This window comes from Dermochelys coriacea, chromosome 7 (assembly GCF_009764565.3).
Source record: "Dermochelys coriacea isolate rDerCor1 chromosome 7, rDerCor1.pri.v4, whole genome shotgun sequence".
NCBI lineage: Eukaryota > Metazoa > Chordata > Testudines > Dermochelyidae > Dermochelys > Dermochelys coriacea.
The window spans coordinates 98,895,453-98,916,753 of record NC_050074.1 but is presented as its reverse complement, the minus strand read 5'-3'; the positions used below and the strand labels follow the sequence as shown (position 1 = coordinate 98,916,753).

Below are 21,301 nucleotides of genomic sequence, written 5' to 3'. Positions count from 1 at the left end.
ATTTTAAAGTGCTTTGTGGCATTTTCAGACCCTTCTGATTGTGTGAATTGCTTTATTCTCAGTTTTCCTTAGTTGTGCTCTAAATATCACAATGTTTTAAAAAGAAAATGATCTTGTTTTCATAGAAACTTCTCCAAAATGTTCCTTGCTCCACCTTATTCCTGAATTTTTCCAAAATATATTTTTGAGCACTATAGAAGTGACAAAGTCTGGAAAACTGAAGAAAATATGTTTAGGGCTGGTCTACACTGGGAATTTACATTAAGCATAGCTACATGTCTCGGGAGTGTGAAAAATCCACACCCCTGAAAGATGTAGTTATGCTGACATATCCCCCAGTGTAGACAGCGCTAAATTGATGGAAGAACCACCTCTCGGGAAGGTGGACTATCTATGCTGTTGGGAGAACCTCCCCTGTCTGTGTGGGTAGTGTCAACACTGAAGCACTACAGTGGCACAGCTGCAGCAGTTTAAGTGTAGATATATCCTTAGATTGCTTCAGACTTGATTCTGATTGCAAATCCATTATGAACAGCTCAGCACTGGTTCCATGGGTAGGATTAGGACAACACAATCAGAGGTAACTCAGTCAATTATCAGACAATTCACTTTAGTTCATCTGCATACTATAATCTTTTTGGTAAAAATGTGGTAAACATCCTTTTGGATTTTTTCCTGTACTCTGTCATCTAGTGAATCAGACTTATCTCCTGGCTGTCATATAAACAGCAAGCAAGATTTTCTAGCTGAGGCAGCTTACCTAGCTTTGAAATGACATTTTAAATTGTTTAGTAAAGTAAAATCATTTTTGTGCTATGCCATCCTTAACTGGATTTTGCTGATCTCAACCAGCATCTTTCACACTGATTTTTAAATGAATATATCCATTAAATATGTATGTAAAATTAACATTGCAAAAACCCTATTGTCTGCTCTAGTCTTGCCTGTTATGTATCAAGCATATTTCACAATTATTGAAGTTTTGAAGTACAAATTTTTAAAAGCTATGTATGTTATGCTTTATATTTCATGTTGATTTAAATACACTAAAAAACTGCATGATGATTGGATGAATTACATCTGTCACAATCTCTTCACCTAGTCCCATAGTCCTCCACCAAACATTGTTCAAAACTGTCCTGAAATCAAACCATAGTTTTGAAAAACCTCTGAAGTGTTTTGCTGTTACTTTTGTATTTCATTAGTATGCAGAAGCAAAGAATGATATTGCATACTAGGCATCTACCTGGTAACTGCCCTCTACTTATTTCTGAGCATGCAAAACTGGCAAACAGAAACCTGAGCCTGCACTTCGCAGGCTAAAACATCTATCTAAAATTCTAACACACAAAACCTTTACATAATCTAACATCTGTGTGCATGTGCGAGTGGTAACACTGCACCCACAACACCAACTGGACTCAGTGCAAATGCTGAGATGTAAGGATTTACACATACAGGTGTAGTGCACAGTGTGGGTGGAAATTTGGGCACATGCTATTTTGCACACACTGAAATAGAAGATGAAGGCTGAAAATCTGGCCCTTTATATGATACTTTCATTAAAAATTCCTAAAATATCCTTCAGCCACATCAATGTTGGTGGTAGTAGTCCTAATTAAAGCTGTAAGCAAACAGTGCTTTTCACATAATGTAAAAAGGCAAGGTCTATCCCCAAAAGGCTTACTATCTAAGGACCTGATCCTGTAAGGTGCCAAGTTTCTTTGCTTTCTGGTTCCTGAGCGATTAGGATGCACTTGGATTACATTTTCCAGCTTTTCTCCACAACTGTGAGGATCAGAAACTTACTTTAAAATCCGTGATCAATTGACTCCAGCAGCTAGGGCTTTATGAATAACACCAAATATCACAATACTCATGATAAAACTGACAGTTGGCAACACAGCATGATGTACCTGCTGAAGGCGTCTAGGAACAAAGCCTGATTTCATTGTGGATCCGCAAGCTCCACAAGGATTTAAAGCTACACCTCCAGTGGCGCCAGTTTCTCAACACCTGACTGGAGCAGACAGGATCAGACCCAGAGGGAGAGTTGGAGAGCATATGGAGGTATGTAAGGAAGAAGAGTAGAGATAAAAAAGTTGCAAACATGATTAAATCTACATACACCCCCTGATAACTTCTCAAACCACTTGAGTTTTAATCCCAAGATTACTACAAAGTCATAATAAGAATATGCTGATGCATATATAACCCTATAGATCATCACTATCTTGTTCAAAGTTAAAATGGAGAATATTTTAAGCACCTTACCCCATGTTTTGCAATTTCATGTCTGTTTCCATGGGGAAGGGAGCAGCACTGTAGCAGCTGGCAGCAGGGCTGTTAAAACTATTGTAAATTTCAGCTGACTGCCTGTGAGAATAGAAAATGCCATTTTTTTTCAAACACTACTTTACAGACTTTAAGCACCTTTAGGCTCCTGTAGACCCCAAGTGTTAACTTTTACTAGACAGTCAGGAAAACACCATCAAGATGCTTAATGCTTTTTCCATTTACATAGATATAATTATTGTAGAATAATGATATTTCTAAACCAGAGCCCTGGTAGCAGTCATCCATGCAGCTAGACTTTTCACAAATTAGATTTTTACTGCAATTTTAGATCTCTATATAGATATGATGGATACAGGCGAGAAGATATGTGGCATGGTATAAAGGTTTTACTGCTAGAAGTTTCAAATGGCTGCCTTCCTCAGGAGAGAAGAAGACCATATTTAAATGTTGCATTAAGAAGTTAAATCTAAGTAAAATGATTAAGGCTGAGATTTTCAAAGGAGCTAGGCACTCAACATCCATTGCAATTCAGTGAGATTTGGGAATCTAACTCCCTTTGGTCTTCTTTCAAAATCCAAACCTATATTTCTCAATATTTAAAAATGGTTTAGCTATTTCTGTTATAAGGAGAAAAGTCTCGTTCTCAGTCATCCCCACCCCCACATATTTATTAAAAAATCTGTACAATTGTGATAGACAGCAAAGATCTTTAAAGTTCAAAAGGAGAGTTAGCCTCTAAAGAGATGAAACAGGCCAAGAAGTTCTGCTATCTCCCACTTCTTCCTCCACGTACAAAGGCAGGAAATCAAATGTGTGGGATATGCTCACTGGCCTGACATTTCTAGCTTCGAAAGCTAGCTCTTTGTTATCCTAATAAATGATCCTTGGCCATTTCTCCTTCCCCACCCCCCCTTCTTCCCTTGAATTATTCCAGTAAGGTGGATCTTGGTTTAAGGAATTCAAATACTGATTGTCCTTTGAGAAAAAAGCCCCACATTCTATATAACCTAATCTGGGGATTTTTCCTGTAGTATTGACTACAGTGAAAGCTTTTCTGAGTAGACAATGAGAGTTGTGCCTGTGGAGTGCAGGACTGGGCTCTTTATTAGAAAAGGTTAATTTTGGTAAATAAGATGAGCTGGAAACCAACCTGATCTTACCCCCCATTCAACTATAAAGTCCCACGAACTTCAGTGAACCTGGGATCAGACCCTAAGAGCAAGGCAATTCCTAAGCCTAACAGAAAAAAATAGACGTTAGCTTTAAAAGCCCTTAGACCAGTTACAATTTCTAATTTCAGTTTGTATTCCTCAGATGCAGTACCCAAAAGACAAAAGCCTTCATACCTAATCATTTCAAGTTAAAAAAAGGAATCGACAGCTAAATTGATTACACCAAATGTATTTATATGTCCCTAACTTTCTTTTAGTTAGCCATTTTGATGCTGTCAAAGAAGCCAAGATGGAAATTCACTTTACAGTTCTTCTTCAGACATTTTTAGATAACTTTATACTAAAACGCTGTGACAGTGTGAGTAGCTAGCACTCTGAGCACTTAGGCTTCAGTCAGCACCCTTGGAGAAGGCTGACATGGATGTGCAAGCTAATTGGCTAATCGGGGGAGACTGGGTGAGCCAATTAGACCATCAGCTGAGGGGTATAAAAAGGACACAGGAAGAGAGAAAGTAAGGCTGACTGAGCTCAGTGTGATCAAGAAGCTCAAGGAAAGGACACCTCTGTTCTTCCCTGGCCTTGTGGGAAGGGGCTGAAGGTAGAAAAACATTGTAACAATATTGCTGAATGAGCCTATACTGAGAATAGGAATGTAACTAAATCACATGCAGTTACTACTCTACAGAGTGAGTCTGAGAGTTCCTACAGCATCTGAGAACAGAGATTAAGTGTGCCCTGTTAAACACAATATACTGTTAATTTTTATATCTCATTCTGTTATAGGTACTGCAGGCAGCCCCTCCTATAGTTAAGGTTGCCCAACTCTACTACTTACTAAAAACCTGTCTTTAGTTGCTTATAACTTTTCCAAACTTTAAATATTCAAGCTAAAATTTTCCTGTTGGTCTCAACCGTGTGTGTGTGTGTGTGTAACATTGGTTCAGCATTTCTAAGAACAACATTAGAGGAAATTATGATGTTCTGTCCCTATTAAAAATTCTTACAACTGTTTCATTGAAAAGCACTAGCTGCCTCCATGTTTTGGAGCAGGGACTTCAAACTTGGTGGGTAGGCAGGGAGTGGCCTTGATGTCAAGCTGTGCATTTTGTTGTTCCTAGGGAAAAACTTCCCAAATTTGATCAAGTTATAAGCCCTTGAAAACTTCTGATAGGTACAGATAGGAAACTGAAGCATAGAGAGGGTAAGGTCCAAGTCAGAGGTCCTGTAGAAAAATGTTATCATGTAATTTTAAAAGTGTATCATAATGTATGAGCACAGGAAGACTGAATGAAGGTTATACAGACAACCTTAATCCTGACATTTCCTAACCTTCATGTGCTTCATTTTGCAACCCGCAATGTTTTTTTACACTTTAGGGTTATAATATTTTTTCCTGTTCCTGCTAGGGAATGTGGAGTCCCATGTATTTTCTTTTAATTTTCTTTACTTCAAAAACAATTGGATTTACTGTAAAGGATGGAAGACTCTCATATTGTGACAGCGTGTACCCCTATGTTCACCCCTTTTAGAGGACTGTGATAAAACTTTGTACAAAGTATGCCTTATGAGGTGTCATTTGAAAACTCATGATTTTCTGATCATTATTGTCTTGGTAAAATACATGTGACAACATTGTATATAAAGTTATAAGATTCCACTGTGTGATATTATTGAGACCTGTTCCAGCACTTATGCCTCCAGAACTAGGGAAGTGGGGGATGTTGCCGCAATCCCTGGCTTGAAATGATTTCCATTATACACAGGGTTTACAGTTTGTTTCAATGGCTCTCAGCACCCCTGTCTGGTGGGCAATCACAAACATATTCCCAAGAGACAAAAGGCTAGCCAATGCCTCAATCAGGTGTCAACGAGATCAAATGGACCATCACCTCATTAAGTGACCACTGTTTGGCAAGAGAGATATTGTGGGCCAAAAAAAATCTACATTTTTGACAAAAAAGCAGTTTGAGGTTCCTGTCCACACAGACTTTTTTTGTCTCCTGAGCCTCAGCTGGAGATGATTCTTTGGCAAGAGAAATGACTATAAGGGGAGAGAGCAGATGCCCCAAATCATCTCTCCCTTTCTCTCTACCCACAGAATCAACACTTGAAGAACAAAGGAAGCAGCGTTGGACTCGGGAGTGATCCTGACTGAAAGATTCAGCCAGTAAGACTGTTGGAACTTGTGGTGAGAAAGACCTTTGCTTTGAATTCACTTTAGGTACTAGTTGTGTTTTACCTTTTATTTCTTTGTAACCAATTCTGGCTTTTATGCCTCATTATTTGTAATGACTTAAAATCTGTCTTTCTGTAGTTAGATAAAACTTTTTTCATTGTTTTATCTAAACCAGTGTGCTTGGATGAAGTGTTTGGAAAACTTCATTTGGGATAACAGTATTTGTGCATTTGATTTTCTACTAATGAAATGATGGACTTGATATGAGCTTGTATTGTCCAGGAGGGTTCTGGGCAGTACAAGATGCAACATTTCTGGGGGAAGTCTGGGACTGGGAGTTGCCCTGCAGTGTAATTCACGAGTGGCTGGTTATAGCATTTATACAGTATAATTGGGAGGAGGCTGTGTGTGAGCAGGCCAGGAGTGGTTGTTCTCATAGCAAAGCAATGTAAAAGGCATCCAAATTAGAGAATTGAGGGGACACAGCTGTTCATCAGTCCAGATTGTACTCTGGGTAATGTCCCCCACACCTCATTTTTGAAAACAATTTAGAAGGGGAAAGAGCATTTGCACCAGGTTAGTTAGAAATCCTGGCAATGTTGAGTTCATGTCAGATATGACTACGCCAATTAATAACCTCTGATTAATCTAAAATATACTATATATGGTACAGTTCAATTTGGGGAAGACCTTGTTTTCTGTCAGAAAATTATCATTGAAAAACTTCTCCAGATGGAAAGCTATAACAAGTAGCTAAAGCTGCTACGTTTTTAGAAAGCATCATAGATGCCAAACCAGTTTTCTACACAAATAATAGCTCTTTAACTATTTCAGAGCGGTGGGGAAAATTGCTCTATGGATGTGTTCTGTCTGTTGGCTTTTGTAAATAATCACAAAGCATGAGGAACACTTCTTTCTTTTCAAGACCAACTTTACAGATAGCTGGAGCATAGCATTGAAATACTGTGAAGCATTTTGAAGGTTAAATCAGAAAACATGAAAAGGGATAAGTGCGTATTGTAATCAAGGGCAAAACTAAAATGTGGATTTATCAAAAGCAGTTGCCTTATCACTTCTATATCAGTTTGGATTATATTCAACAGCATGTTTTTTCTTGGGTTACATACAAATTTAATAAGAAATATTAGCTGATTTTCCTATTTGGGGGACAGTATCCTGGAAAAAGATTTTGGGGTTGTGGTGAATAATTAGCCAAATATGAGCTCCCCGTGTGATGCTGTGGCTAAAAGGGCTAATGCTATCTTTGGATGAATGAACAGGGAAATCTCGAGTAGGAGTAGGGAGCTTATATGACCTCTGTATTTGTCACTGGTGTGACTGCTTCTGGAATACAGCATCTAGTTCTGGTATCAACAATTAAAGAAAAATGTTGGAAAAATTGGAGAGAATTTTGAGAAGAGCCACAAGAATAATTAAAGAATTGGAAAACATGCTTTCTAGTGAAAGACTCAAGGAGCTCAATCTATTTAGTGTGTCAAAAAGAAGGTTAAGGAGTAACTTGATCAGTCTATAAATGGGAAACAGAAATACAACAGTCGAGGGTTCTTCAGTGTAGCAGACAAAGGAATCACAAGATCTAGTGACTGGAATCTGATGCTAGACAGACTTAGACTCTTAATACGGCATAATTTTTAACAGGGAGTGTGATTCACCACTGGAACAAATTACTAAGTGTTGTGCTAGATTCTCCATCAATGGACACTTTGTAAAATTAAGAATAGATCTTTTCTAAAAGAAATACTCTGGTTCAACCACAGCTATTGGACCTGAAGCAATAATTAATTCAAGGAAGTCCTATGACCTGTGTTGTGCAGGCGGTCAGACTAGATGATCACAATGATCTCTTCTGGCCTTAAAATCTGATATTCAGGTTTCTCTGGAGGAAAAATCTGAACTTTGTATTAACTGGCTGAACGTATGATGTTTTTGTATTTATATTAAGCTTTCACCTTTGATTTTAGACGACTATGTCTTTAAATCATTATGCTTGTCATATATACAGTTTTGTCATTAGAAACATATACCAGTCTACTTTTTGCTGATTTTTTTTAAACTGACAATTGTGATAATATATGAAGAATAACTGATATTATCTCACATCAAATTGAAATATTAATTGGCTCTTTATTTCAGGAAGTAAACGGAATGTCTTAAGAGATCTCCATAGCAACCGTGCTATGCCAGTAAATATGAGTGCACCAAAACAACACTGTAATTGCTCTGAATATACTAACAAGCTGTCATAAATATAAAGGGAAGGGTAACCACCTTTCGGTACACAGTGCTATAAAATCCCTCCTGGCCAGAGGTAACATCCTGTTACCTATAAAGGATTAAGAAGCTCAGCTAACCTGGCTGGCACCTGACCCAAAGGACCAATAAGGGGATATTTGGGCGGGGGAAGACATCTCCAAGTGGTCTCTTTCCCTGTTCTTTGTTTAAAACGCTTGGTGGTGGCAACATACTGTTCAAGGACAAGGCAAAGTTTGTACCTTGGGGAAGTTTTTAACCTAAGCTGGTAAGAATAAGCTTAGGGGGTCTTTCATGTGGGTCCCCAAATCTGTACCCTAGAGTTCAGAGTGGGGAAGGAACCCTGACACAAGCAATCATGGAAAAAAAACAGGCAATGATTTTTTTTAAAAAAAACACAACACTTTAAATGTTTATACATCTATCCTGTTATAAAAACACTGCTTGTAAGTACCCTTTTTATTTATAATCATTCTTGGGCAATGTTTCCTCACTTGGAAAGATTTCTTTTCTCTTTAAAGGTATAGAGTCTGTTCAGAAAAAATACCTTCTAAACTATATTGTGAGGCTGACTTTCTAAAGCATTTTACAATTGTCTTACTCATTGCTCTTGTTACCTCTTAACATTCAAAATGGGACACAGTGTATTTCTATGGGTCCAGTCCTGCACCTACCTTCGTCAAAAAATTCTAGTAGAGTCCATGGACATAGCAGCCATATAAACAGGCCCATACACAGCTAATCAGTTAAATGTACTAGGTTTTACTAGATTTTGCAATATCAATCCCAACACCACCCTTACTTTACATTCCAATTACACCACAACACTGCTTGATAATTAGTTGTAATGTTGTACCTGTAGCATTCTAATAGTTACATCGTGTACTCTTTAATAATACAAAAGAGATGCCAGCGTTAATAATTCTTCAGTGTTAATTACTTTGGCTAGTAAAGGCTTGTTAGCCAATAATCACTAGCTACCTTTTTAATAAAAAGAAAAGGAGTACTTGTGGCACCTTAGAGACTAAGGTGCCACAAGTACTCCTTTTCTTTTTGTGAATACAGACTAACACAGCTGCTACTCTGAAACCTACCTTTTTAATATAATTTTCTTATACTTAGTACATCTTTTAGAGCTGTGATTTTCAAGCTGTGGACCCATGGGGCTCTGCAAACTGTCTAAGATTTCCAAAGGGATCTGCACCTCCATTTGAAATTTGTTAGCGGCATGCAAAAGGAAAAAAAGGTTTAAAACCACTGTTCTAGAGCAAAAGTAGAGCCTCAGTTTTGACCTCACTTACACAGATGACATCAATAGAAATGCACAGAATCACAGGACTGGAAGGGACCTCATGAGGTCATCTAGTCCAGTCCCATGCACTGATGGCAGGACCAAGTATTATCTATACCATCCCTGACAGGTGTTTGTCTAACCTGCTCTTAAAAATCTCCAATGATGGAATTCCACAACCTCCCTAGGCAATTTATTCTAATGCTTAACCACCCTGACAGTTAGGATATTTTTCCTAGTGTCCAACCTAACCCTCCCTTGGCGCGATGTAAGCCCATTGCTTCTTGTCCTACCCTCAGAGGTTAAAAACAATATTTTTTTTCCCTCTTCCTTGTAACAACTCGTGTAAATAAAGGCAAAATTGTGCCCTGAGGGTTCACACTAGATGCATAATAATCTGAACCTAATGTTTCTAGTGTGAAATTCTAGCCCTACTGACATCAGGGGGAGTTTTGCCATTGACTTCAATAAGCTACTATTTCACCCTGACAACTTTAGCAGTTAATGAGTTTATACATTGTTACATACAAGGAAAACAACCCTGGCTGATGTGCTTGAAAACAATTATTGGGGAAGTAAAAAAAAAATTGGGTCATATTCTGGTCCTGATTCATCAAGATACTTAAACATGTGCCTAACTTTAAGCATGAGCGCTCATATGCTCAAAGTTAGTCATGCACTTAAGTACCTTTCTGAATCAGGACCTCTGTGCTGCCTTAAACCTATTAAACTTCATTGGAGCTCCATGAGGTGTAAATCAATGAAGAATTTACCCGCTAAAAATTCTCTGAGATCAACAGTATTAAGATCTGGAACAATATTAACTAGATACTAGTGATTAAGACAAGCATACAATACTTCAAGATGACTTAACATTCAAACTTATTGTCCCTCAAGGTAAAGAAGTAATGTATGATCACCTAAATGGACGTGAATGTAATTTTAAGATATTGCAGTCTAATTTATTCTCACCATTGTCCAATCTTCAAAGCTTTGCTCTTATTCATGGTTGTGGCAGAATGTCATGTGTCACAAGAAGCTGAAGCTTCATATTTTTAGTTATAGCAAAGAAGCCTTGTCGCTAACTTCTGTTTTCCTTCTCTATTCTTTTAAATGAGGCATTATTTCTTATTAACAACTACCCTATCTTTGCAGAGGGCCTGCAAGCCCTCTGAGTCAGTCACTCAAATTGAAATACGATTTCCATCTTTGAATGACCATGCAGGATTGGGTTCTATGTATGCTCATTCTTGCTTATCACACTGCACGCAAATAGCAATAGTGAAAATCACATTGCCCAGCTACTTAACAGAATATGTGTTTATCAGATGTGTCAGCTTTGAGTACTTAATCCATCCTTTTATCTGTGAAAGCTGAGATAACAAGACTGAAATTACACAGTACTCCTAGAGCCTGTAAATTGGAAGTCAAACTTGTTCACACTTTGGTCCTCAATTGAAATAACAAGGTAGTGCTGGCCCTCTCATTCTACCCAACCAGAGTTCTAGCAATCTCTCTGCAAGACCTTCCTGGCTGTGAATCTCCCTCTACCAGAGCTCCTCTTGTGATGGGGGTGAAGGAAGACCACATTACACTGACAGGTTTCAGAGTAGCAGTCATGTTAGTCTATATCTGCAAAAAGAAAAGGAGTACTTGTGGCACCTTAGAGAGTAACAAATTTATCTGAGCATGATTTAATACTGCCAAAACAGCTTTTCAGTTGGCGACTGCCCCCACAGTAAACCACTGTAAGATAGCTGGGGGTGGTATCTAGATAAGAAAGCTACTCAGAGGAGGTGAACAAAGCACACCCCATTCTGCCACCTATAGTGCATATGTATATACTGGTGGCAGGTGGTTTAACAAAGGAAACATTCATTTTGATGGCTTTGTGAAAGCTGTTCTCTCATATGGCCAATAACTCCAAGAAAATATTTCCCAACATTCTAACATCCAAGTTCACGACACTAAAACTGCATCAAAATACTGTCTTAGAACTATATTTGTTGCCTTTCAGATTGAAGCATGCAGGGTTTTAACGTCTCTTTAGTGTATTGTCTGTTACATGCACACTTCCTTTTAACTTTTGATTTTTTTCATTTAAATCTTAAAATCACTGTACACCATCTCCTCTCTCCTCAGACAGGTAAACATGTTCTGCTTGCTGAAGATGCAAGAAGAAAAAGCACAGCACCAATATGAGACTTTCACAATCTGTGGACAGAAGGATCAGGACCAGGGGACAATTCTGGTATGAAGGGGGTTGGGGAGCAGTCTATGATCCACACAGGTTAACTTTCTTCCCGTATTCATGGGTCTACTGCAAGATGTTCTATAAATTATAGGTTTACACATTATAAATGACAAATCCAATTACCGCTAAAGCAGGACGGCTCTTTCCAGCACCAGTCAGGCAACTAGAAATTCAACAGATGACCCACCACGTGTGTGCACACTAGGGATTCTGCCGTATCAGCTGCACACATATTTTGATCACCTCTCAGCCGAGAGAAGTAAAGTGGTGGGGTTGTGACACTTTCAACGGTAGACCTTATGTTAGTGTGTTTGCCTTTCCGGTTGTCCATTGTGCACTTACTGTCAAAGAAGTTTGCTTTACACAAACACTCTCTGAATAGACTTTAAAATCCTTTCGTACACACACACGCACACCTCACAACTCTTTCTCCAAGTTCCTGGAGCCTGTCTCTCCCCCAGACAGGCGCCTGTAATTGATTAAAGAAATTCCCGTCAGAAAAGATCCGTCCTAGCTTTCTTCGCTTCCAAAGCAGAGCCGATCTGTTGTGTTAACGATCCCTGTGAAATAAAAGTTGCTTTCCTCGACCCCCGGCTGTGACTTGCAATCCCCCCTCGGCGGCTGGGTGCGGGCCGAGCCGAGGGGGCTCTGGATGGGCACCTCGCTAGGTTCTGACCGCCCTGGAAAGGACTGGCGGGGCGGGGGGGCAGCCAGGAGCGAATGCGGGACCGCACGGTACTCACCATCCTCCTTCTCATCGAACACGGGTCTCTTGGAGGCAGACGTGGTCGCTCCCATCCTTTTCTTCCACTTGCCCCAGTGAAACATTGGAAGAGGAGGCGAGCTGGCATCCCCTAGCGCCCGGTGATCTCGGCGAGCCTGGCGCGGCGGCAGCAGGCAAAACCCCTTCAAGATGGATCTGTGCGTACGCGCCTCCCTCTCCGCCTCTGGGCGCCTTTCCTCACGCCTCGCTCCCCCAGGCTTTTGTCTGTCCGGCACGCCTGGCCCCGGCCGCCGAACCTGCCGCTGGCTCCACCACACGACCCGGCGCCGCGGGGAACTGCTGCCTCTGCTCCCCCGCTGCAGCCGGAGGAGCCCGTTGGAGCCAGGGGATGCGAACAGCGGCAACAGAGCCAAGCGAATCCCTCTCCTCCTACCGCTCAGCAAGGGCAACACAGCCCCTGCCCGTGGGCAGCCGAAGCGTGCGGGGCCGCTGCCCTGTGTGAACGTGCAGGGCCCTAATTACGGCTAGGTGGCGCCCGAGCGGTGCGAACGAGGAATTACCTTTAACCTTTTGAGCTCATCGAGATGCTTGTGGGTGGCTTCGATGTAGGGAGAATGTAATGGGAGCTGAGCATATTCCCCCCTTCCCCCCCCGTCGCGATTTGAATGGTAAAACATGGATCTGACTTGCTTTGAATGAATTATCGATTGTGATCGATACAGCTGTCTTACTAGTCAGGAGTTCCATAGGGGGTGCGAATAACAGCTAAGGAGCAACATTTTTCTCCATGTGTTAACATGGAAAAACAAGTAATGCTAATACAAACATGAGCAGCCCCCTCCTTCAGACTAACCAGTAATAACTGGTGGAAGAAAGTCATTGGGTCATTTGCTTACCTGGCTTTCACACCTATCAATGATTCCACTCTCTTTTTATGGTGTGCTGTAAAAATACACACAAGATCAATATGGACTTTTCTTCCCTACAACATAGCATCATGCCACTTTACAGTTAGATGCTACAGTCTGCTCAGAAATGCAGCAAAAAGTCCTCTAATAGGAAGAACAATGTTTAATCACTGATTAACAGGATAATTTTAGTGCTACATTACTATCAGATAATTGTGTATTTCAAGCAATTTAAATACTTAATGTAGGGCTCACATTGCAACAATTCCCCCAGTAAACTATGTAGATACAATTTTTAAATGCTGCATTTGGTGTTCTTAATTTGCATTGCTAATTAATTCACAGTGGTTTTCTAGTCTCTTGTTTAACTGTACATTTAGGTTGCACTCTGCATAGCAAAAATTTGTTCACAATATTATGGAGAAATTGTACTCGGCATGCATGGTACACAAGTTTAAACTTCATCGTTGTTGATTTTCAGAATATAAAGATATTGTTAGATGACTGAAAACAAAAATTAATATTTTCTGGACCTGTAGAAACATTCAGATTTCCTCTGTCTATTTCCTTCTTTCTTTCTTTACCCTATACTTGTGATTTGATGTGCATGTTCTGAACTCAGATAACTCTCAGAACAATCATATCCATTTGTTCTGTCCTGCATTTAGATGAGTAATGTTCATCTGAGCCCTGATCCAACACAGCTTTTAAACACACGTTTAATTTTAAGCATGTGAGTAGCTCCACTGAAGTCAGTGGGACTACTCATGCTGGATTGGGACTGCAGAGTCTAATTCTTTCTACTTATACAGATCCATCATCTACTGACATCCATGAGAGTTTTGCTTGACGGGTCAGAAGTACAGGATCAGGTGCATAATGAATGTCTCCCATGCCATAGTGTATTTTAGATGTAGATTCTCATTTACTTTGTTTAGGACAGAGCCCACATTATTAACATCAGTGTAAGTTTTGCCTTTGATTTCAGTGGGAGGAGGACTGAATCTTTTTACACTTCTTACTCACACAAAGCTCTCTCTGGACCCGATCATGCATTTCTTATGCACCCAAAATACTAGTGATTTCAATGAGATTATTTCTTGAATAAGACTATAGGATGAAGGTCTTGATCCTGCTCTAGTATTATCAGTTGTGCCAGGACCAACTTCATTATTCGCAGATATGGAACTATTTCATTATTTTAAAGTTCATACATAAGCATTACAACAAATATGAAAGGGAATTGGACTACGTTATTAACAAGTTTGTTACCAATGTACAGTTATTTATGAAAGCACAGAGGTAGAATATCTTATATTAGTCACTACTGATTTTTTCCACCCTATTAAGGCAAAGACAGAGACACTGATTTTTCTTCAAATTTTGTGATTAAACTAAGGTCTTAATTTAAACCTTTGTATACCTCAGAAAATCAATGTTTTGTTTTATGTAGCTCCCACAACCTCTTTTGTAGGGACGCATTTATTGAATTGGGTCTGAAGATATTATATGGTAAGTTTCAACAAAGAGTAAAAAATCCAGGCTGAGGTTGGAGGTATAGCGTTGAAGCACTGTCATTCAGATATCATGGTGCAGTACAAGAACCTGAATAGAATAGGCTGCTACTTAGTGGCAAAACACCCAATTCACTTTGGTTGTGTAAAGAGGGGAGTTAACCCCCTGTGCACGCTTATAGATACATATTGAAGAGAAAAATGGGGTTTGCGTATTCCATGCATATGTGATAAGCAGCATACTGTTGTTTAACTAGTATGAGAATGTCTACGGGAGAGTCTTTCTGCTAGAGCAGCAGTGCTCAAACTTTAGTAACCTGAGGACCCCCAGCTTTTGATTTAAAATTTTTGCTGTGAACTCCCAAGCCCTGCACACTGCTGAACAGCTGTTCCCTGGCATGCAGGAGCACTGGGAGGGAGAGGAAGGAGTTGATCAGTGCGGCCCACGGACCCCCTGGAGTACCCTTGCGGACCCCAGTTTGAGAAACGCTGTGCTAGAGTAAGAGGCCACTCTCCAAGCACATGATTGACAGCCAACCAAATGCAAGTGCTATATTGATTGGTTCTACTGGGTAACCTGCACAAACCTCAGAGAACTGAGAGTAGTAGCTTGGGAGTACTCCTCTCTCACCTGCATGTTCTGTAGGTTTTGGAGTTGCATGAGAGGGAGCACAGCAGCCATGTAAGGAATACACAGTAAGAGTTTCTCTCCAATTATTCCTGGATACATCACACTTTTGAAATGCGTACATGGTTTATTGTTTTTACTGTTATGCATTGTTCCATAGTCCACAAGACAGTGCTAAGACTCAGGCATTCTCAAACTTCGTTGCACCACAACTCCCTTCTGACAACAAAAATTACTACATGACCCCAGAAGGGGGGACTGAAGCCTGAGCCTGCCCGAGCCCCACTGCCCGGACTGTGGGGTCGGGGGAAGCCCAAGCCCTACCACCCAAGATATGGGGGGCCAAAGCCCAAGCACCAGGCTTCAGACCCAGGTGGTGGGGCTTAGGCTTCAGCTTCAGCTCTGGCCCCGGGCCCCAGCAAGTCTACCGCCGGACCTAGCAACCCCATTAAAATGGAGTCCTGACCCACAGTTTGAGAACCACTGTGCTAGGCAGTCTACAAAACACTGAAAAGGTTTTAGGTCAAATTCTACTCTGTGTCACAGGAGTAAATCCAGAGTAACTCCATTGTCTTCAGTGGATTTGTTGATCCATTGAATATACAGCAGTGTAACTGAGAGAGGTATCATTGTCCCAAAGAACTTGCAATCTAAGACCTAGATTCTGCAAATGCTTATGCACACGAATAGCTATGCTCGTGTGAAAACCTAATGAGCCTGTGTTAGACCTGACCTACCAGTTATCAGACATAGGGAGTGACTGGGATAGGGAAAGCAAGAGTTACAATCAGGATCTGTGGATGCATTTTGTTGATTCCAGGGGTGTGTTGTTTTTGTTTTGCAGGGGATAGACCTCAATATTGATGCAAGCATTTTTGTTCAAAGAATTTATTCTAATTTTAAGTTATTACAAAATTGCCTGCACCTTTACTGAATTTTAGGAGATACAATTATTTCCATACACATGATGCTTGGAGAATATGATAACTCGTGTGTTTAAAGGGTATTTGTTTTTGTCTGTTTTTGTAATATGAAAATAAATGTTCATTCTAATTAAGGAAATTCCTAGGAAATTCTTGCTTTCTGTCAACCAATAACAGGTACCCAAAGTATCGGAGAAGATTACACCACCTTAGCTGTAAAACCATATTTATTACCTCCAAGTGTGTTTACACTGATTCTAGGATGCAGCTTTATAATACCTATTTTGCTTTAACATTCTGTATTATTTTCTTTTATGCTATGTTATGGAAGTTGTGTATAATTGTTAGTTATTGTGATTCATTCTTTGTACAAAATATTTGATAGGCATCTTTAATTGCAAGTTGTAAATATACTGCAAATGGTAGGTTGTAAATTTGTTTGCCTTTTGACCAAATGGTTTCCAATCAACAAGAATGTCTTCTCAAAGAACAGGATACTCCCCTCTTTGTGCAAGACACCTGTGGTTAGTTTTGTTTTACAGTAAATTATATATCTGAGCGCTCAGTTCTTGCTTTCACTCTCTTACTATTTCATGCTGTTGGGGGAAATGGGTTCAATCCGTGTCTCATTTACTTGCCATTTTTCTCTTTCTCTCTCTGCTGCTTTTTAGGCAACCAGGACTTCAAATGTTCTTTGAATTGATTCCTTGATTCCCAACCCTTTCTCTACCTCAGTGACCCTCACATTCTTCTCAAAAACATGTTTAGAATGAAACTGTGATCATATTGCGAAAGCTGCCTCATTTTTTTGCCAACAACTTTGTTAGTTCTTTCTCCTGGAAGATTTAAGACTTTCTGCCAACTTCATCAAGCACGTTTTCAACAACCATTTTAATCTTACGCTTCATTGCAAGACTAATGGGTGCTTTCAGTCTTACAAAGAAAAGCAAACCTTCTAGGCAAGAAGTAAGCAATGCTTGTAAGTTTGTTCAGTACCATTCAGAACTCTGGGGAACAATAAACCCTCATTAAAATTATATTATGGGCTTACTCCTGCTCTCAAGAAATCAGCTATACATATGCACATATGACTCCAGCTCATAAACACAGAGAGATTCAAAGAAAGCTATCAGCCTGTCTTGCCAGAATTTCAACTCACAGGGGGCCTGATCTGGCTCTTATGTAAGATAATGGGAGTTTTGCTATTGTCTTTAAATGGAGCAGGATCAGATCCCATATGTGTAAGATCTGCCAGCATATTTATAGAGGATTTTCTTTCCGCAGAGTGAAATAGACATTGCTATTGTTGCATTGCAAGTGTTAAAGATCAGGACCTCAATCCTACACTCTTTACTCAGCCAGAACATCAATGGATTTTCTAATGGGAGTTTTACTTGAACAAGGTGTTCCGGGTTGGGTTCCAACCACTATTTTAATTGCTTTGATGCTTCCAGGAAAACAATTCAATCTGTTACCTGGAGTAAGATTATCCATGTTGTTGAAGGGGAGAGGGAGATTGTTTTTGTTTTTTCTTTAATTTTGATTTGGAACATGGCATTCTTCGCTCTTTGTACTCCTACCCCAGATGTAGTGCTGTGCCATGGCAGTGCCATCTTTCAAATCAGATCATTGTCCTGAGGACTATGGTTATTAAAGATCTCATGGCACATTTTTATAAGAGTAGGAGGAACTGAGTTTAGAAGAGTTACTCCGGATTGACACCCATGCAGCTGAGAGCAGAATTTGGCCTATTAACCTTGCCATATTCCAGCTTGATAAGCAAAACATAATTATCAAAATTCCTGCTGCAGTTTCAAATGGCAAAATAATATTCTGTGCTTCCTGCCCTAAACCAGCCCTGTCAACATTTGAGAGCGTTACTTGGAGAGTGGGGATGTGATTTTTTTTTTTTAATATATTGAGATATATTGGATTTAGACAGCAATTGGGAGGGATAGAGTAGAAAAATGTCAGATTCTGCTACAGTAACGGTATCTCCTAAATAAAGCAGTTGACACACACTTTAAACTGTTCTGTAGTACTGCTGTTTGCTTCTAGCCACAAGTTCCATTTACAGGTGACTTCTACCACTAACAGGTGACTGCATTTCACTAGCAGGTGAAGTGATGCCTATGTACATGTAAAGCACTTTGGGATCGATAGTGTCATATAAAATCATAGTGACTCCCTCGTTAGGAAAGCGAAGACATATGTTACCAGTCTTTAGTCAGACTTATTCTTAAATCCTGCTCATTCATTTCATTCATTTATATGGAAATATGTATAAAGCTGGTTGGAGGTAGAGGAGTTTGATTTTTTTAGCTTAATTTAACTAACTTTGCTTTGGAAATTGGAGAAAAACAATCTTGCCCTATTTGTCCTAAACGAAGAGTTAATTTATTTTTCATAGGAAAGTAAAATTTCCTGGTGACCTAAGCCCTGTAAAACTACACAGCTAGGCTGTGACGTGGGAAGGGAAGATTCTCTTTGAAGTTTGGCTGCCATTGCTTCTCAGATAGTTGGATAAATACTATAGGCCAGAAGATACAGTAGAGATCTATGAGAGGAGTCTACTTTACACAGATCTCTCCTGCCTTGTTTGTTGTATCATCTGTCTCAGTCAACCACAATGTGCAGCTGTGTCAGATATCTCTGCAGACATTATCTACAGCAGTGAAGAAAATGTAGGGAACACTTCCAGCCCCTCTGAGGCACCCCAGAGAGACTCCTATAAGTCTGGTATAAGGCAAACTCTCACTGTTTTGAATGAAGCCCCTCAAAACTAAAGTTTGATTCAGTCAAGACAGCTGAGTGCTGAAATCTCAGACCTGCACCCCTGTTCCACCAAGTACTGACTTACTGATGCACTTGGGGGTTCAGTGCTTGAAGTCAGTGATTGAGGCAGGAGGCACTTAGAACCAGGAGCTCCCTGTTGCCTCTGTCAAAGCCTTTGACTCTGGACAGCTCTATGTTGAGGCTTCCAGATTTACCCCTCACACATTCATGTGCTAGAAGCAGAGAACAGGACAGTGATTCTAGGTATGAATATATGCTCAATGATCTGGCCTGATCTTCTGCAGGACTGAGAATCTGGCCTCAGCTCATTACTCAGAACCTCCTTCTGACAGCTTAGCTCCTGAGAAGATAGACATCTGTAGACATGGTGTCTCCAAACTTGTGGTTATATTCCAGCATCTAAGAACCATTTAGAAGGATTGATAATTCCAAGACCATTTTCTTGGCCTACAAAAGCTGCTTGATTACCTTCTTCACCTGTGAGTGTAATTTAAAGACTAACTCAATCCTGGAATGTTTGACAGTTATTTTGAGGTATTATAAATTGGATTATTGTCTATTCAGCCTTTTTTCAGGTTCCTTTGGGGCTTGAGGCTTTCAATACACCTACACACACACCCCCATAAGAATGGCTTTGTGCCAAGTGATGATAACATGGTCTTTACAAAGCTGATGAAATCTCCCTTTATATCATTAATTTCCTATAAGCTTAAATTTCTTACTTGATAGTTCATTTTCCAGGTGGTTGTGACTTCAGCCCATAAAGTAAGTGAACTTCAAGGCCTGGTAACTTGTTCAATTTAAATTCAATTTTACGAGGGTAAGGTGGTCTTCTGGATTCATCCGAAATTCCTCTTCAATGTGGTGTGGCAATTCTATCCTAATGATCATATTATCCTATTCTTCCCATGTTTCCTATCCATTCTTCTTGTCCTTATCCGGGAGGCCCATCTTCATACATCCAATGTCAAAATATCCTTGGAGTTTAATTGGAAGCAAATTTAAGTCCTTAAAAATCCACCTAACTTGTTGCTTTTTTTGACACCAGTTCTTTGGGCTATGCTGTACTAAGGTCATGTCCAAATGGATGTCTGATTGCATTTTACGTACGCCATGTCAAAGCTCACTTGATTATAGACAAGGCTGTCATCACAGGCTGCTTCAGAGATATTTTCATCACAGACATCTGCAAAGCAACTGCATACTCTTCTCTCTACACGTTCCCAAATCACAATTGCTTGGATTTAGATTCCAGGACGGAATCGCATGATTGGACTTTCCATGCTTGAGAACTTTTTTTCCAAGGTAGGAGAAGAAAAACACTTCTGGGTTATCCCTCTGGAGTATCTCTTATCTTCAGGTGGGCAATTTTTTTTATGTGGAATCTTCCTATTTGCTATCTCTTTCTGCAGACCTGAAAATTATTATTATTGTTTTTATGGTAGCATTTGCAATGTACTTGGTGCTTTCCAGACATTCCAAATGTCATGCTCCCTGGCTCAGGAATTTCACAGTCTAAGGACAGACAGGCGGACAGACAGGTAGGCAGATAGATAAGGTGGGAGAGGTGATATCTTTTATTGGATTGACTTCTGTTGGTGAGAGACAAGCTTTCAAGCTTACACAGAGCTCTTCTTCAGGTCTGGGAAACATACTCAGAGAATCAGAACTAAATACAAGGTGGAAGAGACTGTTTAACATAAATAGTTAACTCACATTTCAAGGAACCAATCAAGGTGAAGTGGCCCATTACTACTCCTCCAGTCATAGAGGGGAGAAGGCAGATGGGGGCAGGGCATTGTTAGTGGATTATTGATTGTTGTAATAGGTCATAAATCCAGTGTCTCTATTCAGTCAATGTTTTTTAGTGTCTAGCGAAGTTAGGAATTTAAGTTCCCAGGCTCATCTTTTGAAGGTGTTGTGCAGGTTTCCTTTGAGGATGAGGACTGATAGGTCAGATATAGAGTGATTGTTTTGTGAAAAGTGTTCACCCACAGGTGATGGAAAGTTTTTATCTTTTATCATTTTCCCGTGTGAGTTCATTCAAGAGCATAGTGATTGTCTAGTTTCACCCACATAGTTGCTATTGGAGAATTTAATGCACTGGATGAAGTACACCACATGTTGTGATAGACATGTTTAGGACCCATGGATTTTGAAAGATGTGTTGTGAAGGGAGCTGATCACTGTAGCAGCAAAGATATGTCTGCAGGTTTTGCATTTGTTCTGGCAGCGTCTGGTGCCACTTTGAGTTGGTGTGCTCTGGTCAATGGGGAGCTAGCTTCTGATGATGAGCTTGGCGAGATTAGGGGGCTGTTTTGAAGGCCAGAGGGGATGTTCAAGAAA

At 40.0% G+C, this 21,301-nt stretch overlaps 1 protein-coding gene and 1 long non-coding RNA gene across 2 annotated transcripts in view; one reads left to right on the top strand and one right to left on the bottom strand.

Annotated features, from left to right (window-relative positions):
• Positions 1 to 16,712, bottom strand: part of STK32C (serine/threonine kinase 32C) — a 255,814-nt gene extending 239,102 nt beyond the window's left edge. The window contains exon 1 of the mRNA XM_038411624.2: positions 12,206 to 16,712. Coding sequence (XP_038267552.1) covers positions 12,206 to 12,290 — 85 coding nt within the window. The 5' untranslated portion in view covers positions 12,291 to 16,712. The remainder of the gene's footprint in view (positions 1 to 12,205) is intronic.
• Positions 3,993 to 12,212, top strand: LOC119859459. Its single transcript, XR_005294216.2, has 3 exons — positions 3,993 to 4,068; positions 5,569 to 5,658; positions 11,351 to 12,212. It is a non-coding gene; the product is annotated as an uncharacterized LOC119859459 (long non-coding RNA).
• Positions 16,713 to 21,301: the final 4,589 nt, after the last annotated feature.